Below are 27,664 nucleotides of genomic sequence, written 5' to 3' on the forward strand. Positions count from 1 at the left end.
AGTACTACTATAGTTTATATAAACAAGCTGCTGTGTAGCCATGGGGGCAGCCATTCAAGCACAGGATACACAGTAGATAACAGATAAGTACTACTATAGTTTATATAAACAAGCTGCTGTGTAGCCATGGGGGCAGCCATTCAAGCACAGGATACACAGTAGATAACAGATAAGTACTACTATAGTTTATATAAACAAGCTGCTGTGTAGCCATGGGGGCAGCCATTCAAGCACAGGATACACAGTAGATAACAGATACGTACTACTATAGTTTATATAAACAAGCTGCTGTGTAGCCATGGGGCAGCCATTCAAGCACAGGATACACAGTAGATAACATAAGTACTACTATAGTTTATATAAACAAGCGGCTGTGTAGCCATGGGGGCATCCATTCAAGCACAGGATACACAGTAGATAACAGATAAGTACTACTATAGTTTATATAAACAAGCTGCTGTGTAGCCATGGGGGCAGCCATTCAAGCACAGGATACACAGTAGATAACAGATAAGTACTACTATTGTTTATATAAACAAGCTGCTATGTAGCCAGTTTTACCACTGCAGGGCAGTAGTACATTACATTCTCATTCCTTTAAAACAGTTTAATTTTTTGCTGTTACTGTTCCTTTAAAGAAGACCCTTAGTCTAAGGAAGGGAGTAATTCACCACTTCCTGGTCATAGTATGACTCATAGCTATCCCAGATTTGGCCACTAGGTGGCAGTGTGATAGAATATATAAGACCGGAGCCATGTGGCTTCCGGAGATTCTGCCAGGGGCTTTGGTCAGGGTTGTTAGTAGGGTTGTCACCTGGCCGGTAAAAATGATCCCTAAAAAAAAGTTGATCCCTTTATCCAAAGTAACTTCGGCAAAATGTTATTATCTGTGTTTCAGCTCTAGGGGCTCCTCTGTGCTAAAGCTTCTACTCACCACGTTGTATCTCCAATCATTTTGGACTATTTAGGAAAGGATGTAAATATCCATTTAAGCACTGTATTAGAAATAGTTAAATCTTGTCAGTGAGCTCTCCTGCTTTTAACCGTAATTATCTATTTATAAATTGTTATTTATATGGAGCAGACATATTGTGCAGATCTTTATAGAGATTATACATCATTCCCAATCAGTGTCTGCACCAGTGGGGCTTACACTCTAACATCCCTGTCACAGTCACTCGTTAGGGTCACTTTTATCAATTAACCTGCCCGTGTGGGAGGAAACTGGAAGACATGGGACAAACATACAGAAGGCAAGCCTGTATCATGGTCTTTTCCCATTTGTGTATGTGAACAAAGAGGAGATGGAAAGATGGAAGAATTTATAATACTCTATAAAGTGAAAAGACTAGAAGAATAAATAGTATGAGGAGAGGGGAGAGTTTGGAGAGCAGTCCCATGGTTTTTTTTGCTGCGTCACTGGCATCTGAAAAAAAAAACTCGGGAAATGGAATTTCAATTAAAGTCCCTTTAAAGGAGAACTAAACCCTAAAAATGAAAATGGCTAAGCAGCTGTTGAGAAGCTAAACTTAGGGGGTCGTCACTAATTATCCAGCAGAAAATGAGGTTGGTCTGTAATATAAGCTGATGCTACAGGGCTAATAATTAAATTCTGATGCTAATTGCACTGGTTTCTGTGCTGCCATGTAGTAATTATGTGTATTAATTACTAATCAGCCTTATATTGTGACATTTCTATTCTATGTGTACTGTATATTGTGAGTGGGTCCCTAAGCTCAGTAAGTGACAGCAGCACAGAGCATGTGCAGTGAATCAGCAGAAAAGAAGATGGGGAGCTACTGGGGCATCTTTGGAGACACAGATCTTTACTGCTAAAAGGCTGTGGTTGCCTTGGGCTGGTACAGAAGCACAGAACATAAAGTACAACATTTCTGGCTACTTCTGTAGTTATGCTTTTGTTCTCCTTTAAACTGGCAGACCTGTCACAAAGCTTGTATTTTAAGGAGTCATCCATATTAATACCCCTGTTTAGGGTGGAGTAGGAGCAGCGTTGGACTGGGAGGGGGTCCAGGCCCACCGCAGCTGCTGCATCAGGAGCCTGCACAGCCCCTAGACCTCCCTCCACCCCACGGGCCCACCATCCCTGCCAGCACATACATTATCTATTCATGCGGTTGGGCAGGGGGAGGTCAGGTGCTCGTGGTGAGTGGGTCTGGACCAGCTGAGCCCACAAGTGCTGGGGACCACTCAGGATTTATAGGGGTCCAACTGCTATTGTTGTCAGAAAAGAGTAAAATATATCACCCAGGTCACTAGACCTGCTATGGCCCTGCCTTGATCCAACCCTGATGGTGGGTGCTCCATAGAGGGAAGCTTGACAACACGATGATGTAATAAGGCCCATAATTCATGCATATAACTTTATAGGAAACCAACTGTGTCTGGAAAATGAGAAACACCAAATCCACATTGTCTACTTTTTCTCTAAATTGTTCAATTTAATATCTTTTATGGAGCCCCAGGAGGACAAGCTGCCTCTTGCCCAATATACAGAGAGCGAGAATGACAGTGCAGCCTGGGATTTTGTTTTTTTTTGGGGGGGGGGGGGGATTCTAAACCTGAGATTTCCATGGAAACCCTACTGGCAGATCTCCCAGGCTTTGTATTATCTAGCTGGCAGCAGGAGTTAATATTGATTTGTGCTCTTTCCTCTGATAAGTGGTAATCATAGGCACACAAGGAAAGGAACAAGGGGTCAAGTACACTGACTCCGGCAGTGAAAATACAACCAGAAGCTGGGAATACAGGCAGGGAGGAAAGAACTGTCACTCATACAACCATCGCCTTAGGTATCCTTATTTAACAGGCCTCTTGTTCTACTGCAACATATCTAAGGAATATCCAGGTAGCCCCTATCATTTTAATGGAGTCTCACCAGTTAATAGACAGGTTTGCAGTCTCGAGTAGGCTTGCACTCCATCCAGTACAAAAAGTCACAGTGAAAGTGAAATCACTCTGTCCCTGAACTTCAGGGTAATGGTGTCAGGAATACTGATGATCCATCAAGGGATGGTCCAGACACACAACAGAAAGGTACAGAGGTTTCTATACAGGGCCCTGCCATTCCTGAGAATGACCGTGGAAAGCAATGAAAAGGGGAGAAATGAAGTTTATTATTTGGGGCTCCAGACTGCCAAAAATGTTTCCATTATATAATCTTGTCAAGGCCCAGAAAGCCCTACAAAATAAAAGGCTATTATTAGACTAAAAATATAATTCTTTAAAGGAATGCTGCTGTTAGAGTACATCTTAATTTTAATAAGGAGTAATAAGGCATTTTAGCTAGAGTTAAAGGACCTTTAAAAACCTCAACTTGAAAGGAACGTTAGAGCCATTAAAATAGCTACTAGAGAACAAGCCAAACCAAGTTGGGTCACCATCTGGAACTGCAGTGCTAAAAATGGGCTCATGGTAAATGGGGACCAGTTGAGTTGTTACCTCAAATATGATGGCTCTCGTCTGGGGTTGTTCTGCTGCTTAGGAAAAAAATTAGAAGCTTTTCTCAAACCTTTCCTAAACAGAAGAACATCAGAGCAGCCTCTTTCTTTCTCCTGACAACTTCCTTGACTACTTGGTGGTCAGACTGGTGGGAAACTGACCAGCAGGTGGCGCTGTTGTAACAAAATTCATTCATATTAACAGCACATGTATTCCTTAATATCTTGGTGCTTAGAATAGCCCCCTCATCAATTTTATATTCACCTATTTTAAAGGTTTACTTATCCTTTGAAGATGTACTCAGTTCCTGAGAAATTCATAGCTTGGAGACTGGGCAGTCCCATTGAGCCTTCCAGGGGATCAGCCATGGTGCCTTGTCCTGATACATCTCGTGTCTCACACCAGCACCCACTTATTTCAGGAGCAAAGAAAGTTCTGGAAACTTAACGTAGGGAATGAAGTTTTGCAATAATAACTTTATGAGCATGAAGATCTAATAATGATGAAGTGGGTGTCTCATGCTGATCTAGGAGACTGACTCAGAAGCTAAGGGTGCCTACAGAGGGTTCATCAATTATTAGCAGAGAAGAAGGCTGTCTCTGTCTTTTTGTAGGCACACAAGAGAATTTCTAAGTAATTAACTGGTAATAGAAGATATTATTGATCATTAGAAGCTGGAAAAGCACTAGGGGGTTCCTTAACTAATTAGAAAGTGATGGTGTTATTACATAAATACCCTTTTTACACAAAAACTCTTGTTTTGAGGCATACTAATTTCCATTTGTATAACCCCATTAAGGTTTAATCACTGACATGAATTACATTAGTTTGTTGGTTCTTCATTTGGGTTTGCCGTGCTGGGTTGACCTCATAAAAACCTAACACAACATTGGATTTAACCCTTTTAGAAGTATTGATTAGGAATTTGTGTTCAAAATTGTTCAACTTACAACTATAGACTGTGGTGTGACATAAAAAAAACTATATTTTTAAAGGTTGTGTAATTATTAGGCAGGAGCCCATCTCAGTAACATTCTTGGAAATAAATGCTGCATTGTGGGTCAAAAAACAGGGCATTTTGCACCTGTTAATTGATGTACTGCCTCTAGGTTGACACCTGATCAGTGCCAGACATTGGGCTGATTGTGGACAAGGCAGGACGCACTACCAGGGTCGGACTGGGCCGACGGGACACCGGGAAAAAAACAGATGGGCCCCGGCTGTTTTGGGTCCCACCGGCTCAGAGCTGCTTCCTGCTAAAATAATCTTCAGGTCATGTACCTGCACACATTTGCACTCACGGCTCACCCCAGCGGGGCATGGGGCAAGTGGCAGTGGTCCCAGAGGGGGGCCCCGGAGACAGCAGTCCCAGTGAGCCTTGAGCCCCCCAGTCTGACCCTGCCCACTGCTTATCACTTCTCCCTCCTGCTGCATCCCCACCTCTGCAGTATATTTCCCAACTGCACAGCTACTCGTACTACAACAACAAGCTGAGTGGGTCAGGGGAGAAGAGGGAGCAGTGACAGGTGGGTTGAGAAGGAGCAGCCAAGTTGCTGAGGAACAGCAGAAGGTTGGGACAGTGCCGGGCCAACCCGGGCAGGCGCCCCAGGCAGCCTGGCCCGGTAAAGCGCCCAATACCCGAGTGCGCATGCGCGAAGAAAATACGAGTGCGCATGTGCGAAAAAATACGAGTGTGCATGCGCACTTCCGTTTTTTCGCGCATACGCCGGCCAGAACAGGGACCGGACTAGGGGGATAGCAGAGGCAGAGAAGGTGCGTGCCTGGCGCCCCTCCAGCTTTGCACCCTAGGCACGTGCCTTCTCTGCCTACCCCTCGTTCTGGCCCTGGGTTGGGAACTCTAATTGGGCAGGCAGAAGCAGTACATGCATAGTGCTCCCCCATTATTGCACCCTAGGCAAGTGCCTCTTTCACTTACCCTTAGCTCAGGCCCTGCACCTGGCTATTATTTCACTGGGTTTTTCCAAGTATCCCCAGGGCTAGTCAAACGCTGCATACAATTAAGGTTCTGCTGCTTTATTCAACAGTAGATCCTCGAAAAATCAATACAGCATGTTTTTAAAAATGCCATATTTTATATAGTGAACTTATTGCACGAGGCTAAAGTTTGAGCTTGTCAATAGCAGCAATGATCCAGGACTTCAAACTTGTCACAGGGGGTCACCATCTTGGAAAGTGTCTCTGACACTCACATGCTCAGTGGGCTCTGAGCAGCTGTTGAGAAGCTAAGCTGAAGATGAGAAAAGAAGATGGGGAGCTACTGGGGCATCTTTGGAGACACAGATCTTTACTGCTAAAGGGATGTGGTTGCCTTGGGCTGATACAGAAGCACAAAACATCATGTACAACATTTCTAGCTACTTCTTTAGTTAAGGGTGAGGGCACACAGGCAGATTCGGGGAGATTAGTCGCCCAGCGACAAATCTCCTCTTCTTCGGGGTGACTAATTTTAGCCTTCCTGTTGGCTAAAATGTAAATCGCTGGTGGGATGGCACTCTGAGTCATTTTCTGAAGTCGCCCAAAGTTGCCTCACAAGGAATCACTCTGAGTGCCATCCCATCATTTAGCCGGCGGGAAGGCAGGGGAGGCAGTTCAGAGGGAGATTAGTCGCCCCGAAGAAGAGGAGATTTGTCGCCGGGCGGCTGATCTCCTCGAATCTGCCTGTGTGCCCTGATACTAAAGGGGAACTATCGTGAAAATGGAAATTTTATATAAGCTTCATCGTACTAAAATGAAAAACTTTCAAAGGGGGCTCCTTTCCTAGCAGATGTATTAGGGCTCACTCAAATAACTGATTCCAGTACAAACAAAATAACTGCCTTTTGCACAAATTCTGCATGTAGAGAGACATGATGTCTGGTGAGTTTAATAGAGTGAGCTCTAATACATCTTCTAGGCAAAAGGAGCCCCCTATAAGATATATTGGATTATTCATCTGACACCCAACTGCTGCATGAAGAGAGAATGAAGAGAAACAGATGCTGAGAGAGGGATAGTGAAGATAAACTTGATTATTTCATAAGCAATGCAGAATATTTAATTGATTGTATTTAGAACGTTTCTTATTTCAGAATGCTGAAGCTTATATTATTTTTTTATTTTCATGATAGTACCCCTTTAAATAAAAAAATGATCTGCAAAATTTTTCACATGTGAGATGCATGGAGAAAAACACTTTGGCAAAATGTTGATCCCGGAACTGGTCAGACTGACATTTTTTTGGAGACCCTATTCCTGCCTCTTGTGGATCAGCTGTAAGTTGAGTAGAACTTTCGTAAAGCAAAGGTTGAACCTGATGGACACATGTCTCTATTCAATAACTATATAAGCAGACAACAGAGGTTACTAGGAGTAACAATATCATATACATCTCTATACATATTCAACCATCCATCTTCCCCAATGTTTTTAGTGGAGGTACTACCTTGCTGCAGGTTATCCTCCATTAGAAGCTTTTTCTTATACCTGTCTACAAGAATTAGAAGGCCTCTCCAATTAGAAAATGGCCTTATTAATTCATTTGCCTCTGTTTCTGTAAGGCAAACACACTTTCCAGGACACAGACTTGCAGATAACAAGCTCTCTCCCCATTAGTGCACCACGCTGGTATTAAGCTAACTGGCTTCTTGCATGGCAGGTCACACCGAATGCTGCCTGTCAACATCCGGAGTTTGCCAAGGGATTATAAAAAGGAAATTGCTCATTATTTGTCTACATATAATCTGCCATCTTTTAATTACAGATCAGAAATATAAAACCATTTACTCATGTGCACAAATACGTCAGGGCTATACATGCATTGAATACCGGGTCTGAAATCAAGCGATCTTTCCATTAATATCTGCATTTATATCTAGATTTACATATACAGGGCCAGTTTACAACAATATCTGTAAATGTAACAATATACAATGCAAGTATTTTTTTTATTGATACAACTCCTTGGGAGTTGTATTACAGTTATACACAGTGCAGCTCCTCTGGGGAGGGATCCAGTAATATCTGTGTATTTATATAGTTCCTTTCTATTACAGTTATACACAGTGCAGCTCCTCTGGGGAGAGATCCAGTAATATCTGTGTATTTATATAGTTCCTTTCTATTACAGTTATACACAGTGCAGCTCCTCTGGGGAGGGATCCAGTAATATCTGTGTATTTATACAGCTCCTTTCTATTACAGTTATACACAGTGCAGCTCCTCTGGGGAGGGATCCAGTAATATCTGTGTATTTATACAGCTCCTTTCTATTACAGTTATACACAGTGCAGCTCCTCTGGGGAGGGATCCAGTAATATCTGTGTATTTATACAGCTCCTTTCTATTACAGTTATACACAGTGCAGCTCCTCTGGGGAGGGATCCAGTAATATCTGTGTATTTATACAGCTCCTTTCTATTACAGTTATACACAGTGCAGCTCCTCTGGGGAGGGATCCAGTAATATCAGTGTATTTATACAGCTCCTTTCTATTACAGTTATACACAGTGCAGCTCCTCTGGGGAGGGATCCAGTAATATCTGTGTATTTATACAGCTCCTTTCTATTACAGTTATACACAGTGCAGCTCCTCTGGGGAGGGATCCAGTAATATCTGTGTATTTATACAGCTCCTTTCTATTACAGTTATACACAGTGCAGCTCCTCTGGGGAGGGATCCAGTAATATCTGTGTATTTATACAGCTCCTTTCTATTACAGTTATACACAGTGCAGCTCCTCTGGGGAGGGATCCAGTAATATCAGTGTATTTATACAGCTCCTTTCTATTACAGTTATACACAGTGCAGCTCCTCTGGGGAGGGATCCAGTAATATCTGTGTATTTATACAGCTCCTTTCTATTACAGTTATACACAGTGCAGCTCCTCTGGGGAGGGATCCAGTAATATCTGTGTATTTATACGGCTCCTTTCTATTACAGTTATAAACAGTGCAGCTCCTCTGGGGAGGGATCCCAGTAATATCTGTGTATTTATACGGCTTCTTTCTATTACAGTTATACACAGTGCAGCTCCTCTGGGGAGGGATCCCAGTAATATCTGTGTATTTATACATCTCCTTTCTATTACAGTTATACACAGTGCAGCTCCTCGGGGAAGGGATCCAGTAATATCTGTGTATTTATATGGCTCCTTTCTATTACAGTTATACACAGTGCAGCTCCTCTGGGGAGGGATCCCAGTAATATCTGTGTATTTATACGGCTTCTTTCTATTACAGTTATACACAGTGCAGCTCCTCTGGGGAGGGATCCCAGTAATATCTGTGTATTTATACAGCTCCTTTCTATTACAGTTATACACAGTGCAGCTCCTCGGGGAAGGGATCCAGTAATATCTGTGTATTTATACGGCTCCTTTCTATTACAGTTATACACAGTGCAGCTCCTCTGGGGAGGGATCCAGTAATATCTGTGTATTTATACGGCTCCTTTCTATTACAGTTATACACAGTGCAGCTCCTCTGGGGAGGGATCCCAGTAATATCTGTGTATTTATACAGTTACTTTCTATTACAGTTATACACAGTGCAGCTCCTCTGGGGAGGGATCCAGTAATATCTGTGTATTTATACAGCTCCTTTCTATTACAGTTATACACAGTGCAGCTCCTCTGGGGAGGGATCCTAGTAATATCTGTGTATCTATACGGCTCCTTTCTATTACAGTTATACACAGTGCAGCTCCTCTGGGGAGGGATCCCAGTAATATCTGTGTATTTATACGGCTCCTTTCTATTACAGTTATACACAGTGCAGCTCCTCTGGGGAGGGATCCAGTAATATCAGTGTATTTATACAGCTCCTTTCTATTACAGTTATACACAGTGCAGCTCCTCTGGGGAGGGATCCAGTAATATCTGTGTATTTATACAGCTCCTTTCTATTACAGTTATACACAGTGCAGCTCCTCTGGGGAGGGATCCAGTAATATCAGTGTATTTATACAGCTCCTTTCTATTACAGTTATACACAGTGCAGCTCCTCTGGGGAGGGATCCAGTAATATCTGTGTATTTATACAGCTCCTTTCTATTACAGTTATACACAGTGCAGCTCCTCTGGGGAGGGATCCAGTAATATCTGTGTATTTATACGGCTCCTTTCTATTACAGTTATACACAGTGCAGCTCCTCTGGGGAGGGATCCCAGTAATATCTGTGTATTTATACGGCTTCTTTCTATTACAGTTATACACAGTGCAGCTCCTCTGGGGAGGGATCCCAGTAATATCTGTGTATTTATACATCTCCTTTCTATTACAGTTATACACAGTGCAGCTCCTCTGGGGAGGGATCCAGTAATATCTGTGTATTTATACAGCTCCTTTCTATTACAGTTATACACAGTGCAGCTCCTCGGGGAAGGGATCCAGTAATATCTGTGTATTTATATGGCTCCTTTCTATTACAGTTATACACAGTGCAGCTCCTCTGGGGAGGGATCCCAGTAATATCTGTGTATTTATACGGCTTCTTTCTATTACAGTTATACACAGTGCAGCTCCTCTGGGGAGGGATCCCAGTAATATCTGTGTATTTATACAGCTCCTTTCTATTACAGTTATACACAGTGCAGCTCCTCGGGGAAGGGATCCAGTAATATCTGTGTATTTATACGGCTCCTTTCTATTACAGTTATACACAGTGCAGCTCCTCTGGGGAGGGATCCAGTAATATCTGTGTATTTATACGGCTCCTTTCTATTACAGTTATACACAGTGCAGCTCCTCTGGGGAGGGATCCCAGTAATATCTGTGTATTTATACAGTTACTTTCTATTACAGTTATACACAGTGCAGCTCCTCCGGGGAGGGATCCAGTAATATCTGTGTATTTATACAGCTCCTTTCTATTACAGTTATACACAGTGCAGCTCCTCTGGGGAGGGATCCTAGTAATATCTGTGTATCTATACGGCTCCTTTCTATTACAGTTATACACAGTGCAGCTCCTCTGGGGAGGGATCCCAGTAATATCTGTGTATTTATACATCTCCTTTCTATTACAGTTATACACAGTGCAGCTCCTCTGGGGAGGGATCCAGTAATATCTGTGTATTAATACGGCTCCTTTCTATTACAGTTATACACAGTGCAGCTCCTCTGGGGAGGGATCCAGTAATTCTGTATGTTTATGCTGACCTTTATTGTTACAGTTATACGTAGTGTAACGAGGGTTGCCACCTGGCTGGTATTTTACTGGCCTGGCAGGTAAAAATGATGGTTGATCCCAATGTTATTAATAGGGAAAAAAGAAATCTATAGGAAGGCCGGTATTTTTTTCCAGAAAAGGTGGCAACCCTAAGGGGCAGATTTATCAAGGGTCGATGTGAATTCAAGGGAATTTTCGAAGTAAAAAAATTCGAAATTCGAAGTATTTTTTTGGATACGTCAACCATCGAATAGGATACTACGACTTAGTTTCGACGTAAAATCGCTCGAATATTCGACTATTCGATAATCAAAGTACTGTCTCTTTAAAAAAATGTTGATTTCAATACTTCGCCAAATTAAACCTGCCAAAGTGCTATGTTAGCCTATGGGGACCTTCTACAGCATTTTTCTAAGTTTTTGAAAGTTGAAGTAAAATCATTCGATTCGAAGGATTTAATCGTTCTATCAAACGATTTTACTTTGTCTGCAGGATACCCAAATTCGATGAAAAAAAACGTTGACTTCGATATTCGAAGTCGAAGTATTTCAATTCGATGGTCGAATTTCGAAGTATTTTTAACTTTGAAATTCGACCCTTGATAAATCTTCCCCTACGTGTAACCCCTGTTAAACTTGATATTCCCCCCCCCCCCAGTGACACCTAAATTAGTGGCAGGAGGAAGGAACTGCAAGTTTGTATGTCTGTATGTTTCTGTATCTGTGTCGGTTTTACAAATTCTAAATATGTATACAGGAAGTTTAATTAGTTGAATTCCTCATTAAATAGATCATATTGTGTGTGATAGAGACATTAGATTGTGAGCTCCTCTGGTGCAGAGACTGATGTGAACGATGAACAATCTGTGTACCTCTCTGCAGAATATGTTGTTGCTATAGAAAAGGATAAGAATAATGTAGATGCTGATGTTCTGACATTTTGACAAATGGTCTCCAGTATTATTTACTTGTGATTTCTGAACTATTTGCCTTAGTATTCTGCCTGTCTCCAGCCTGATAAATAAAAGGCCATTAGTTTGCAGAAAGCACATTATTAATTGATACAATTTTTTCCTCCTTTTTCTCCTGCATTACGTATTTATCTATTCAGTCCTTCTCCAAACCATCTCCCAGCCACTGCCCGGTTGCTAGGATAAATGGGACCTCGGCAACTAGATAATAGTTTAGCGCTCTAGAATGCAACAAGTTAAATCATTCAAAAATGACAAATAATAGACGTTAATGACTCACTGCAGAATGCCACTGTCTCCAGCATATGATATTATATAACCATTATGCCACATGTGGCTCAATCTGATAATACATATAAAGTGAACATGTCACTCAAGAGAGATTCAACTACACGTATGTTATACAGAATGCATGGGACCATGTTTCCAGATAACAGATCTTTCCCTAATTTGGATCTTCATACCTTAAGTCTACTAGAAGATCATTTAATCATTAAATAAACCCAATAGGCTGCATTTGCTCCCAATAAGGATTAATTATATCTTAGTTGGGATCAGGTACAAGCTACTGTTTTATTATTACGGAGAAAAAGGAAATCATTTCTAAAAAATTTTGATTATTTGGATAAAATGGAGTCCATGGGAGAGGGCCTTTCCGTAATTTGGAACTTTCTGGATAAAGGGTTTCCAGATTACTGATCCCATGCCTGCACTATGTTTTTGGGGCAAGATCCTTTAAAAAGATTCCATTTACCCCATTGGCATCTCCTTTACCTGTCGTCCTGTTGCCAGTCTCCCATCAACAAGTCTCTGAACCGATAGCGAGGGGGCAAAGGTTGCACATCTTTCTCCAGCTCCATAGTCCGTATTCTCTGTCCCCTGCAAACACTTTTCCAAGATCAGGAGGGCTGATACTCTTAGAGTTCAATCAGCAATGTCCATTCCTTAAGGAAATGTCCATAAGAGCAGAAGAATATGGTTTTTATATCAATAGAAAGAATCCTGCCACCCTCTTTCTTTATTGCTTATTTTCATGTACTGAACATACCACTAGCATTGTTCCCTTTGAAATAAACTGGCAGCTGGCAGCTGACAGCAAGACTTAAATGTCTATGGGACGTAGGATGAAGAGGAGAGATGGTTAACATTTCCCATACCTGTAGGAGTTGGGTGCTGCAGTGAAGTACAGCAGTTTGGGTCTTGTATCTGCAGGAATAAACATCCACAGATCACAGGCATTTCTTCAGGGTAATCACAGTCTTTACAACATTCTTTTCACTGATGAAAGTTCTTTAGATCCTAATTCCTTTGAGGGTGTCAGTGCTTTTAGAGGAGATGTCCTTATTTAATATAGTAGGAGTGGGTAATGCCTGCTGTGAAGATGAGTTAAAGAGAAGGAGAGCAGCTGGCAAAGTCCATAGATAAATCTCCCCAGCAAGAGAATGGAAGATAAGTGCCTGGTCCTTGCTAGGAGCTGTATATCTCTATATATGTGTAATATGCTTGGCTGTAGAATTTCAGGAGAAGAGGGAGGGAGATGGAGGGAGGAGTGAAAAGAGGAAGACATTAAAAGAACGGTGCTTTATTCTGAGAAAGCTCTTAGAAAAGGAAACGGGGGAATAAAAGGAGAAATGACAGAATGAATATAGGAAAGGAAGAGAATAGAAAGATGAGAGAGATGCCAGTGACAGGTAGAATGAGCTGGAGTGGAATTCACAGACAGAAGAGAAAGACAGGTATAATGAGATGGTGATATATAGGATAGAGATATACGAGGGGCTGTTCAATTAGAGAAGGAACTCTGAGGGCGAGGGATGGGAGAATTATCCAGTATAATAAAGAGAAGCAGAAGAGTGAGGACAGACAGTTATTAGAGTCGGAAAGATATAGAAAGAGTAAGAGAGATAAACGTGATGAAGAAGAGGAGTCACCAGAAGATAATGGGCACAGTGGGAGATAGAAAACCAAATCTAGAATAGATATACCGTTTGAGTTCGTAGGAGAAAGAAAAGTGAGACACAGAACTGTCACCCCATTGGTCTCTGAGTTTGTTTCTTGTTCCCAGTCATGGCGAACTTTACAGCAAACAACTGCCATATTGAAATTGCGACTGAAGTCCCGTCTCATTCCGTTTCAAGCTCAGATCTATGAAAAAGTTAAAGATATAGTTCTCCACCAAAAAAATTTCCTATTTGTGCTCATGGGGTACTCCATTGAGGATTGCCTTTTCCTTCTACACAATAGGAAACTTTGATACAAAATGGGATATTGTTCCCAGAATTCAGTATTGGACAATAATGAGGTGGGGCTTAAGACAGTGATACATATATTAACAGCCTCTAAATCTGTAATTCCCCATTTGTCTGCCCCTGACCAGCACAGTTATGCCCCAGTCTGCCCCAGTCCATGGCCATCAAAGCCAGTTCAGTTTTACCAAACCTTTCAATACCTTCCAACTATGCCATTTTCTGTGGGACAGTCCCAATTTTTACAGCTCAACCCACAGTCCTGGGTTTCTTACTGAAATGTCTGAAACTTAATTAAAATATGATGCTTTTTGGCAGAGAGCCCAGAACACTCAGCAGCTACACCTAGATACAATTGTAACTATTTCAGATAAAAAAGTTTCTTGGGGAAACTGAGACTCGCAGCTTAAAGGGCAATGTCAGCTTCATTAGCAAAACTCCTATGTGTTCAAACTTTCATAACCTGCCAAATTTTGTCAAATGGACATGGTAATTAGGGGTGTGACCATAAAATGGGCGTGGCCAAAAATTGTTTAGCGCAGCTCATGTTTTTTTCCCTCTCAATTTTTCATATGTTGGGAGGTATGCCTTTTCCTGATCTGCCCATTTCACGCCATCTTCCCGCTTGCATGCTGACCTAGGGTTGCCAACTTTAATTATAAAATATCCTGGCCAATAGGGAAAGGGGGATAGGGCAGTGACATCATGAGTGGGTGGGACCATAATGTAAAGGAGTGGATTGGGGAATTGGTGGGTAAGGAAAGGTGGTGGAGATGAAAGAGGGGATTGGGGTAACTGGGAATTACAAATTTCCACTATTAAAGGGGTTGTTCACCTTTAAGTTAAATTTTAGTATGCTGTAGAGAGGGATATTCTGAGACAATTTGCATTTGGGTTTTCAATTTTTATTATTTGTGGTTTTTGATTTATTTAGCTTTTTATTCAGCAGCTCTCCAGTTTGCAATTTTCAGCAATCTGGTTGCCAGGGTCCAAATTCCCCTAGCAACCATGCATTGATTTGAATAAGAGACTGGATTATGAATAGGAGGCCTGAATAGAAAGATGAGTAATAAAAAGTAGCAATAAAAATAAATGCGTAACCTTATAGAGCATTGGTTTTTTGGATGGGTCAGTTATTAATAAATAGTATTTAATAAGTAATTAAAGTGACGTCACGTTGACCGGAAGTGACGTCACGCGAACATTTTTAACATATTAGGGCTGATTTTTTGATGTATCCCCTTCATTGGCCACCTGCAGTCCCCCCCCCCACTGCAGAGGATTGGGTAACCACTGGACACCCGCACTCTGGACAAATGAAGAATAATGAGCCCGAATCCCAATCATATTGTGGCTGTTAATGACCAGTAACGTCAAAGAATTTGTTAGTATACATATAAAAAAACCAAGACAAATTAAACTATAACATCGCAAAGCCTTTATTAAGAAATAAATTACCAAACAGGGCGGCGCTCGATTTCTCCTCCCTGGCTATCTCCTATAAGGAAGGCAGGGAGGAGAAATTGAATGGCGCACGATGGATCACCCGATCGCTTTCTGAAGAGGAGTGCAAGCGGAGTTTCGCTAAATTTTATCTTAATAAAGACTTTAAATTTAATTCATCTTGTTGGTTTTTTTGTCAATGTATACTAGTGAATTTTTTTTTAAAAAAATGTTGACGTTATTGGTCCTTTAGGCGGGTACCCAACACAAAGCAGGACTCTATCCTCGTATTCTCCTCTACTGATTCACTGCACATGCTCTGTGCTGCTGTCACTTACCTGAGCTTAGGGACCCACAATGTACAGTATATATATATATATATATATATATATATATATATATATATATATATATATATATATATATATATATATACATACACACACACACACACAATATAAAAGTCACAATACAAGGCTGATTAGTAATTTAATCACTAGTTCAGAAACCAGTGTATTTCACCTCAGAACTTATTAATCAACCCTGTAGCATCAGTTTCTATGACAGATGAACCTCCTTTTCTGCAGGATGAATTGCCATGACTCAAAGCTTAAATTCTTAACATCCGCCCAGAGCACACTGAGCATGTGCAGTGCCACCGACTAAGAAAATCCAAAATGGTGGTATCCTCTGACAACTTTAAAAAGCCTGGATCATAACATTTAAGACAGTATATATAGGCTTTTCTGTGTACTTACCCCTAGTTCTGGCCCTTGTTTTTGGGGAAACTTTATTACCGGTGCCTGCAGTGTTGTGTGTCTTGTTCCACCTTTGCTCCCCACTGTCATTTTGGGTGTGCATGCATGTGCCCATTTGGGGGGAGCCAATTGTGGGTGCCATGCCTTGGATGCATAGAGAGCTGGGCCCGGCACTGTCCTCTATAGAAGTTCTGGGTGCGTGTATAGACGTGGGTCGGCGGTTCTGCGGGTTTGCGGATTGTGGTCTTCTCAATAGCGATTTTTGCTCCTTTTTTTCTGATCATGCCTACTTCCGAAGATGTCACTTCCGGTTTACAATGACAGCACTTCCTGATTCTTGATGGTCAGCGGGTCCGGGTTGCTGATATTGCTGATAAGGTACTTGCGGGTCGGGTAGCGGGTCCAAGCGGGTAAGAATGCGGGTTGCAGGTCCGGGTTGCGGATTGCAGTTTGTGGGTACGGGTTAGTATGGGTTCCAAAAAACGGACCCGTGCAGGACTCTACTACCAGCTTCTTCTGGGGCAAGCACATGCGCAGTAAAACGAAAAAGCCGACTTCTTCGTTAAAGAAGTTTTTACCAACCCAGGGTGTCAGGTCAGTAAATGGAATCACTTGGGGTGCCTAACTTTTGGTAGAAAGTATCTTTGCTTCTCCTTTAAGTCAAATGCATGCGCATAATGAGCAGAATGGTGCACTCCAAAATGGCCGCTTGCACCAGGAACTCCCTCCCAGTGTGGGTGGCTCAGCACTCTCCATGGGTATTTTTGGAAAATACTATAGATTCCCACTAGTAAGGTGCAGACCGATATCCGTTGGACCCGCGGGTCGGGCAAGTTTGAGCCAACCTCGTACCTCTCATATCGGGTCGTGGGTGGGTTGAGCTCTTTTGAATGCTTTCCCCAACCGCAACCTTACAAATGCCGGCTTCTGACGTCTGGAACTTTTATAGACACACGCCCTGCCCCTTTTGTGGCGGGGCAGTTCTGTGCGGGTCTATAAATGGAACCCGGAAGTCAGGCTCGGGCAGGCGCTGGTGGAGGGTCGTGGAGTGGGTCGCTGGCGGGTGGGTGGAGAAAATCCCGAGCAGCACATCACTAATTCCCACTAGTGGAGTGCACGCTCTATTAGCCCACACCTTTCAATGGGGGAACTATTTAATTGATTATAAAATTTGCACCGGTTGCTGTGCAGGCCGGGCTCCTCCATGGATTTTGTTTTTTGAGGAGCTGCCTGACAAGAAGAACAGAAGGGAAGGAGGATGAAGAGGAAGAAAGGGGAAGGAAGATGCACTGGTTACTGGCTGGTCAGATTGGTATTCTGCATGAGTAGGAAAGAAAGGCTGATTCACAGAGCAGAATGCAAATCCAGATTAATATTCAGAGAGAGGCTCGAGGTTCAGAGACGGCTATTTGATGTCAGATTTAGGACTGCCTGCAGCGAGCACCTGGTTTAGAGAGGGAGCACTTGTCCTAAAATGAGATTGCCGCCATACTGAGCCCACATCAGATGAACAAGAACTAACAAGACTTTGCTTGGGGCCACTGCAGTACATGGAGACAACCTGCTGCTGGAAATGTGTACAAGAGACTCCTCCGAGAGACAACTAGTAGCTTGTGCAGAGAGGGCCCCTGCCTTGGGTTCCCTTGCAAATAACAGGAAAATATGAATAATAACAAATTATAATTGTGTAATATTTATTAGATGTAGAGCAACTAGAAGACCCTGCATCGACAGTATACTGTATATATAGAGAAAGTCACAGTATAAGGCCAATTAGTAAACAATTTCAATTATTCAAACACGGCAGCTCAGAAACCAGTGCAGCTTGTATCTCAGCAAACTGCACTGGTAACATCCATTGATCTGGCTCATTTTCTGCTTGATGATTTGCGACGACCCTTAAGCTTTGCTTCTGCGCAGAACACACTGAGCATGTGCGGTGCCACTGACACTCCCAACAAGATCCAAAATGGGGAGCTCCTGCGCACAGTTTTGAAGGCTTTACTGTTACAGAGATGTGGAACCTTTCGGCTGCTGCAATAAGTTCACTATATAAAATATTTTATATGGTTTAGTTCTTTTTAAATAATCAGTTAGTACCATTCGGATAGACATGAACAACGATTATTTTGATTTGATTTTAAATGATTTGCTTTTCTATTCTCTGTCCTTCCTATGAAACTAAAACTGATATCTGGCTGCCAAGGCAAACAATTGAAAGGTTAGATTTACCCTCTCTTAGCCCTTTGCTATTTGTCTGCCAGACCTTTAACCATTGCTTGGTTGCTAAGGTCAGTTACACTAGCAGCCCCACTGGGCTAAGATTCTAAAAGGACGACTAGCCCATCTCTCAAGTCTTATCCACAGTATAAACAAGCCCCCATATTCAGGGGTTTTACTGGACCCCACAGCAAAAACATTTTAGGGCCCCACCCATTTACCAGCTGTCGCCAGCTCCCTGTTGTCTCATTGACATACAATAAATGAGTCTTAAGGCGATATAGCCGAGATTCTCTAAATGATCTCAATCTCCAATGTGGGATTATAATTGGGTTACAGAGAGGTACAGAATGGGCTGCTCAGAGAGAGAGAGGAGAGGCGGCATTTAGTCAACATCTCACATTACCTGGACTGTGTGTGGATTTGCCTGTGTCTGGCCTTTCATTCTAACGGCTTCCACCACAGCATCAAGTAGCAAGAGAGAAAATATAGGGTCATCTTTTCAGTGGCTGTTGTACTACAACTCTCAACCTTCAACCTTACATTCTATCCCACAGTCACACTCCCTTCCCAGAGACTATTATCCACTGTTACTATAGACACCATCTCTCCCTACTATACCTGCTATCCCACAGTCACACTCCCTTCCCAGAGACTATTATCCACTGTTACTATAGGCACCATCTCTCCCTACTATATCTGCTATCCCACAGTCACACTCCCTTCCCAGAGACTATTATCCACTGTTACTATAGGCACCATCTCTCCCTACTATACCTGCTATCCCACAGTCACACTCCCTTCCCAGAGACTATTATCCACTGTTACTATAGGCACCATCTCTCCCTACTATACCTGCTATCCCACAGTCACACTCCCTTCCCAGAGACTATTATCCACTGTTACTATAGGCACCATCTCTCCCTACTATATCTGCTATCCCACAGTCACACTCCCTTCCCAGAGACTATTATCCACTGTTACTATAGGCACCATCTCTCCCTACTATACCTGCTATCCCACAGTCACACTCCCTTCCCAGAGACTATTATCCACTGTTACTATAGGCACCATCTCTCCCTACTATACCTGCTATCCCACAGTCACACTCCCTTCCCAGAGACTATTATCCACTGTTACTATAGGCACCATCTCTCCCTACTATACCTGCTATCCCACAGTCACACTCCCTTCCCAGAGACTATTATCCACTGTTACTATAGACACCATCTCTCCCTACTATACCTGCTATCTCACAGTCACACTCCCTTCCCAGAGACTATAATCCACTGTTACTATAGGCACCATCTCTCCCTACTATACCTGCTATCCCACAGTCACACTCTCTTCCCAGAGACTATTATCCACTGTTACTATAGGCACCATCTCTCCCTACTATACCTGCTATCCCACAGTCACACTCCCTTCCCAGAGACTATTATCCACTGTTACTATAGGCACCATCTCTCCCTACTATACGTGCTATCCCACAGTCACACTCCCTTCCCAGAGACTATTATCCCACTGTTACTATAGGCACCATCTCTCCCTACTATACCTGCTATCCCACAGTTACACTCCCTTCCCAGAGACTATTATCCACTGTTACTATAGGCACCATCTCTCCCTACTATACCTGCTATCCCACAGTCACACTCCCTTCCCAGAGACTATTATCCACTGTTACTATAGGCACCATCTCTCCCTACTATACCTGCTATCTCACAGTCACACTCCCTTCCCAGAGACTATAATCCACTGTTACTATAGGCACCATCTCTCCCTACTATACCTGCTATCCCACAGTCACACTCTCTTCCCAGAGACTATTATCCACTGTTACTATAGGCACCATCTCTCCCTACTATACCTGCTATCCCACAGTCACACTCCCTTCCCAGAGACTATTATCCACTGTTACTATAGGCACCATCTCTCCCTACTATACCTGCTATCCCACAGTCACACTCCCTTCCCAAAGAATATCTCGCTGTTTCTGCCTAAGTGATTAATCCCTAGGTGGGGAGCCTTGCACTGATTCTTGATCTGCCGTCTGGGGAACAAAGGCTGTTATGTATTTTTATCTCTTATTAGGATTCAAACCTTTAAGCCTTAAAGCTACCAACAGAAACTTGAGCCACTGAACCAATCTCTAAACCAACAATTATTTTGTAAAAAAATATTTGTCTTAATTTATTATATAAAAATATCACATAAGGCTATGAATTAGCAGGTGTTTGTTTTCCTTTTTCAGAGGAAGAACCCATTATTAGACTGTGTGGCCCATGAGTGCCCTCTATAGGCAATGTTACATGCTATAGCAGTAATTCAGTGTATCTTCTGCAGAGCTGGGAAAATAAATGATGCACAAGCAATAAGATGAACACTGACAGGAAGAAATAGAAAAGGCATTGTAGTTATTACAGGAATAATAGTAAAGCTTTATAGAAAAGAAAATTGCTCAATTTTTAATAAAAAAAATACTAATTAAGGCACCGTTAGTACTCATCTCTGAATACACCCAGTGATGTGAATAGAATTAACACTGTCTCACTCAGTCCTTGGTAGTGTAGTTTGCGAGAATGTACAGTGCAAGAGATGTAGTGATTAGCCAGAGTACTGCAGCTACAAAAGATAAGATTCCTTAAAGATAAGGAATCTCTGCCTATTGCTTGCTATTTCTCAACGGTTTATACCATTTTAGATAAAACCTTGGGGGGTTCTCTTAAGAAAAAAACTTTTTATAGTTATCTGGGCGCTTCTCTTAGCCCAGATTAAGGAGATTCCTTATCTTTAATCTTGTTTAACTGTTTTCACTATAAGTGCTCTGGAATTTGTGTGTTTTTTTAGAAAAGATAGCTCTTCATTCAGTTACCGTATATACTCGAGTATAAGCCGAGTTTTTCAGCCCCCAAAATATGCTGAAAAACTCTACCTCGGCTTATACTCGGGTCAAGCGCAAAAACGGTCGCCGGCGTCTAAGAATAGTCGCCGGCGCCTAAGAATAGTCGCCGCATCCAAGAATAGTCTCCAAGAATATTCGCCGGCGTCCAAGAATGGTCGCCGGCATTCAAAAACAAGACGCCGGCACCTCCAATGGGAGCAGAAACCCTAAATTTTTTTATTGAAACTTACCAGAAGCTGCTGCATTTCTCACCCTAGGCTTATACTCGAGTCAATAAGCTTTCCCAGTTTTTGGAGGTAAAATTAGGTACCTCGGCTTATACTCGGGACGGCTTATACTCGAGTATATACGGTAGTTAAAATAGAATTGAGACCACAGTTCCAGAAGCACTGACTTCTCTCTCTTTGTGGGGTCCCGCAGTTAGTAAAACAATCAGCTAGAAAACACGGGACTTCGCCACCCACCTACCAATTTCCTTTTCCTACCTTTTCTTGGAATCAGAGATATTAATAATTGCACTTTAGTTGATTTACAAGTGAATTGATCACAATCTGTTGGCACTTTATCACCCTTATTGGTGTTTTAGTTAATTTTTAGTAATCTAACAATCAATTAATGTTACATGAATTGTTTATGAGTTAGAAATTACAAAGCATACACAATATTTAAAAGAAAAATTTATTGAGTTCTAGTTTTATTCTATTTAATGCTATCTAATTAAGGTCAGGCACCAGCACTATGTGGGACTACTTAACAAAGGGGGAAACCCATATATAAAGAATCACGGGATTAAATGGTTTAACTGGAATTTAAATTATATAGTGATAACATATATTTACCTATATTTTCTTGTGTGTTTTTTCTGATCAAAAAGACAGGGATACTTTTTTTCTTTTCTCCTAAATAGGGAAAGAAAATTGAAGAGAAACCAAAGCAAGGGAAAATATAACCTTGAAATATTTGGGAATAGCAAATTAACAATTGTACCCAAGCAACTATTCTTTACTAATATTCCTGGCCTTCAACGGTTTCCAAATAAATAAATAAATAACAAAGCCAAAGAGCTTCCAATTATAGATCCTGTTCACGTTGAATCAGGGGAAAGGAGACTGAAGAGAAAGCAAAGGAAGGGAAAATAAAACCTTGACATATTTGGGAATAGAAATTTACAATTGTACCCAAGCAACTATTCTTTAGTTATATTCCTGGCCTTCAACAGCTCCACTTGTTAATATGTTATTAGAGAGGTAATCAATGTATCTATTAGACCTCCCTAGTTAAGGAATGTGACTTTCTCCTGGCTGTAAGGAATCCTTCTCTTTGCTGTTACTCCCTTGACCTTTCAGTCATATGACAAGGAATGTCTTTATGCTGCTTTTCTTGGTAGAAAAAGGTTCCTCTAGGGATTTCGGTGTTGTATTTCTACAGTTGCTGTTATATAACCATGGATGCACCTGCATTCCAATTAAACAAAGCATTTGGTAAGATTCCCTTCCCAACTCAACCCCTCAACGTTTGATATCTTCTGTTACCATTGTGTCAGGTATTTCAATTAACCAAATATGTATTTTCTGTAAACAAGAACCTCAACTGAAGATTTAATCAGTGGTTGAATATCCGTTATCCATAAACCCGTTATCCAGAAAGCTCCGAATTACAGAAAGGCCATCATTTGGATTGTTTTATCCAAACAATGAAAATGTTTAAAAATCATTTCCTTTTTCTGTGTAATAATAAAGCAGTAGCTTGTACTTGATCCCAACTAAGATATAATTAATCCTTATTGGAAGCAAAACCAGCCTATTGGGATTATTTAACGTTTAAATGATTTTCTAGTAGACTTAAGGTATGAAGATCCAAATTACATAAACCCCAGGTCCCGAGCATTCTGGATAACAGGTCCCGTACCTGTACTGTACTATACGGCTGTAGTAAGCTTTAAATCTGATGCCAAACACCAGGGGAATAACTGGATTCCAGTCTAGGCATGATGGTTTGTCTATAACAGACACCTTTGCCTTTTTGCCTGGCCCTAAGCAACTTGGGTGCCACCAGAATCAACTATGGGGCAAGAGAGTGAGCCAAATGCAAAACTCAGGGAAGGACAGATTTAAAGGGATACTGTCATGGGAAAAAAAAACATTTTCAAAACGCATCAGTTAATAGTGCTGCTCCAGCAGAATTCTGCACTGAAATCCATTTCTCAAAAGAGCAAACAGATTTTTTTAGGGCTAGTCCACACGGGGAGATAGCGACGCGTTTGCGGTCGCGGCGACAAAGCGCCGCGACAGTCGCCGCGACCGGCGCAGGCGACAGTTTTGTATGGGCGCCTATGTAAAAACGCCTGTGCTAACCACACGAGGCGATGCGCTTTTCAACAGTCGCCTGAAAAAGCCTGGCGAGGCATTTTCAGGCGACTGTTGAAAAGCGCATCGCCTCGTGTGGTTAGCACAGGCGTTTTTACATAGGCGCCCATACAAAACTGTCGCCTGCGCCGGTCGCGGCGACTGTCGCGGCGCTTTGTCGCCGCGACCGCAAACGCGTCGCTATCTCCCCGTGTGGAATAGCCCTTATATTCAATTTTGAAATCTGACATGGGGCTAGACATTTTGTCAATTTCCCAGCTGCCCCCAGTCATGTGACTTGTGCTCTGATAAACTTCAATCACTCTTTACTGCTGTACTGCAAGTTGGAGTGATATCACCCCCTCCCTTTCCCCCCCCAGCAGCCAAACAAAAGAACAATAGGAAGGTAACCAGATAACAGCTCCCTAACACAAGATAACAGCTGCCTGGTAGATCTAAGAACAATATTCAATAGTAAAAACCCATGTCTCACTGAGACACGTTCAGTTACATTGAGAAGGAAAAACAGCAGCCTGTTAGAAAGCATTTCTCTCCTAAAGTGCAGGCACAAGTCACATGACATGGGGCAGCTGGGAAATTGATAAAATGTCTAGCCCCATGTCAGATTTCAAAACTGAATATAAAAAAATCTGTTTGCTCTTTTGAGAAATGGATTTCAGTGCAGAATTCTGCTGGAGCAGCACTATTAACTGATGTGTTTTGAAAAAAAAAATTTCCCATGACAGTATCCCTTAAATTTAGTCAGATGGACTGGGTTAGAACCAAATAAACAACCATAGACTGAATTGTGAGGCAAACAGACTGAGAACAAAACCAGGAGATCAGTAGAAGGGACAGGTCAAAGGCAGGGCAGGAATCAGAAAACAGGATTCAGAGCACCGAGTTCAAGCAGACTTGACCTACAAAGGGCAGTGAATAAACTCATATCTGGGGATTATATAGTGAGGCTGATGGGAAACAGCAGTTGTGGCCAGACTGAGAGCAGATGAAGACCATGTCTACCTGGAAAGTCAAGGATGCCAAATTATTGAACCAGGAACCTAGCCATCTCCTCATACGTATTGCAGGCTGCACAAAAACTTGCAGGGTCCCTTTCAAAATTTGTCTTGGATCCATAGGTCTCTAAATTAGGGATTCATCAAACCCCCGAATCCTTTGCAAAAGATTCGGCCGAATACCGAACCAAATCCTAATTTGCATATGCAAATTAGGGGTGGGAAGGGGAAACATTTTTGACTTTCTTGTTTTGTGACAAAAAGTCACGCGATTTCCCGCCCACTCCTAATTTGCATATGCAAAATAGGATTCGCATTCAGTTCGGCCGGGCAGAAGGATTCGACCGAATCCTGGATTTGATGCAACCCTACTCTAGATACACAACCGTTTCTGTTTGTTGGACCCCCAATATGAGACTTCTTAATTTCAACCACCCAACCCCCTTGAAGCCAAAACATTTGGTCAGGCCTACTTGTGCTTATAAAAAGTTACAGATCCTTGCAGTGTCGGACTAGGGGGTCTGGGCCCACCCGGGCTGCCACATCATGGGCATGCATGCACCTGTTCTGGGCCACTGACCCCCCTTGCCAACTTTAGGGCCCCCTTGAGAAGCTTTTTTCTAAAGGAGATTGTTGGGGTAAGTTCTCCAACAGATCAGCCCACACACTGAACAGAGGGAGACCATACGAAGGACTGCACATAGTATGGCCACCTCTCTATTGTTCAAGCACAAAAATTGGGAATTTTTCAATCAGCTGCTTCCTAAACCAGTCTTAATCCGTTGTATTTTTTTTCTTACCACGTTCTGCTGTTCTTGATAATTTCAATAATTTAACAGCCTCAATCTTGAGAGGAACTGAATAATCATGTTCAATTCTGCCTTAATCAGATAATGATTTCGGGTCAATCAGAACCCAGGCAGAGCCGAGTCTATAAAACATTAAATAAAGGGGTTTTTTTTGTAAATGCCAAATGAAGATGGAAATAATTTCGCTCACAAAAATATACCCATTGAAACATGAAATAAGGCAGAAGCGAGAATGAGAAGTCTCACATGGGAGGACTGCAGGTTTATTCGAAAATAAAATGTTTACAGCATTTGTTTTTTGTAGCCTGTAAACAAATGGAAATAAATACACTTGGGAAGATGAGATTTAAAATACGACACAAGAACCTGTTCGCTGCAGAAACATAATTATGGTTTAAATGACCATGTGAGAACAGAACCCCCCAGAAACTGTTTTATCTTGAGAAGTGCGACAATAGGATTTTGACCTGGACTAATAGGAGCAATTGGCTGATTTTTAATAGGGAATAAACAACGTCTGCTAGAGACAAAAAGCTCTAAAAATCTCCTTAAAGAAGAAACAAACCCCTTATTTAAAAAAAACCTACCCCCTACCCTCCCCCCCCCCAGCCTAGCTGCTACCCTGGGCAAATGCCCTTAACGTTTCACTTACCCCTCAGTGCAGATTCAGGCATCGGAGTTCAGTGCAGCCATCTTCCAGGATGTGTCTTCTTCTGGCAATTTGCCAATTTCCGTCAATTTCGACACATGCGCAGTTGTCTCGAACCCAGAAATTGCTCATGCGTCGCCGCGTCAGATTACCGAAGACTCAGAAGATGGCTGCCGTGAACTCCGATCCCTGAATCTGCACCAAGGGGTAATTGAAACGTTAGGGGAATCTGCCTGGGGTAGCAGCTAGGCTGGGGGGAGGAGGGAGGGGGGTCTATGTGTGGTAGTGTTTTTTTTAAATAAGGGGTTTGTTTCTCCTTTAACGAAACATCCTTCACCATCAATACGTTTTTGCTGAATAACCCAGCATTCCCAGTGTGCCTAAACCCAGGATATTTCCAGAATTGGCTAATACAAGGAAATCTTCAACTGCTGCACCTAATAGAAAAGGGCGAGTTTATTACTAAATAAAAATTCTCAGCTACCCTATCCCAGCCCCTAACAATATTCTAAAAATACTGCTCAATCTACACTTTATACAACTGCATAGTAATTTGCTTCTAACTATTTGGCCTATTTCATGGTCATTTCCTATTTCTTTAATGGGCTTAATAATGGAAGAATAGCGTATAGTATGTAGAGATAAAAGACTAGGAGAATAAAGCAGTTGAGTGAAGAGAGATGGAATAATAGTTTCGAAAGTGGACCCACAGTCAAAGGTTTTCTGGTGGGCCCCTGGCATCCCAGTCCGGCACTGTATCCGAGATATATTGGAGATGCTTAGGAGCAAAAGGCGATATGACACATATATTTTGGGAATGCTCTCAGATAAAACCTTATTGGGATCAGATAATTTCCCTGTCTGAAGTAATTCTAAACCACACAATAAATAGAAACCCTGCATACTGCCTGTTGTTTCACACTGAAAGCCCTATCTCCGTCTTCAAAAAATCCCTACAACCCTACATTTTAAATGCTGCAAAGTGTCTTATTCACAACATGTACCAACGATAAAGGACTGGCTCACAAAAATAGAGGAGCTTTGTGTTTTCGAGGAACTGTCCACATATACAGAAGAACAAAGAATTCAAATATAAGTTACTGCACCAATAAAGGCACTTTCTATTTTCTTCTCCCCCTTTTTTTCTATCTTTATTCCACCTCGTTCCTTCCCTTTTTACCCTGATCAGACCTTGCCCACCTCCTATCCCAATGATGATTGTGTAATTCTTGCAACCAATTATAAGACGTAATTGTTATAGATATATACTATTTAGGTCCTGTGAGACTGACAAAATTTTAATAAAAATAATAAAAAAAGGTATAAAAACCTAAAACCGAAGACCTTCACAAAAGGCAGGTATTATACTTTCTTCCATTAGAAATTAATGAACTGGGAATATAATATAATTAATAGTGTACCAAATCTTCTTGTTCGTCTTTAAATTTCTAGAATGGTGGCAGATATGGACTGGGGCGCTCCGCCAAAGAGGCGGCAAAAAGCAGCTCCTGGTACCTTTAAGAGCTGAATTTCCAGTTTTCAAACCACAAGTAGATGAGCATGTCAGTGTACACGGTGATGTGTAGGTTGATGTATGTACTGGGCTCCTCTGAAATTATTTTTGCAAGGGGCCCAGTGCCAGGTTGGTCCACCGCTGACAATTACCATTTCAATT

General features: G+C 41.9%; 1 protein-coding gene across 3 annotated transcripts in view; it reads right to left on the reverse strand.

Moving 5' to 3' along the window:
* kcnt2l.S (potassium channel, sodium activated subfamily T, member 2 like S homeolog) overlaps positions 1-12,857 on the reverse strand; it is a 59,882-nt gene extending 47,025 nt beyond the window's left edge. For all 3 annotated transcript variants that reach the window (XR_005966704.1, XM_041588873.1, XM_041588872.1), the window contains exon 1: positions 12,373-12,857. Coding sequence is in view for 2 of the 3 variants with exons in the window: in XM_041588873.1 (XP_041444807.1) it covers positions 12,373-12,458 (86 nt within the window). In the remaining variant the exon portion in view is untranslated. The remainder of the gene's footprint in view (positions 1-12,372) is intronic.
* Between the last annotated feature and the right edge of the window lie 14,807 nt (positions 12,858-27,664).

Source organism: Xenopus laevis, chromosome 3S, assembly GCF_017654675.1.
Source record: "Xenopus laevis strain J_2021 chromosome 3S, Xenopus_laevis_v10.1, whole genome shotgun sequence".
Lineage (NCBI taxonomy): Eukaryota > Metazoa > Chordata > Amphibia > Anura > Pipidae > Xenopus > Xenopus laevis.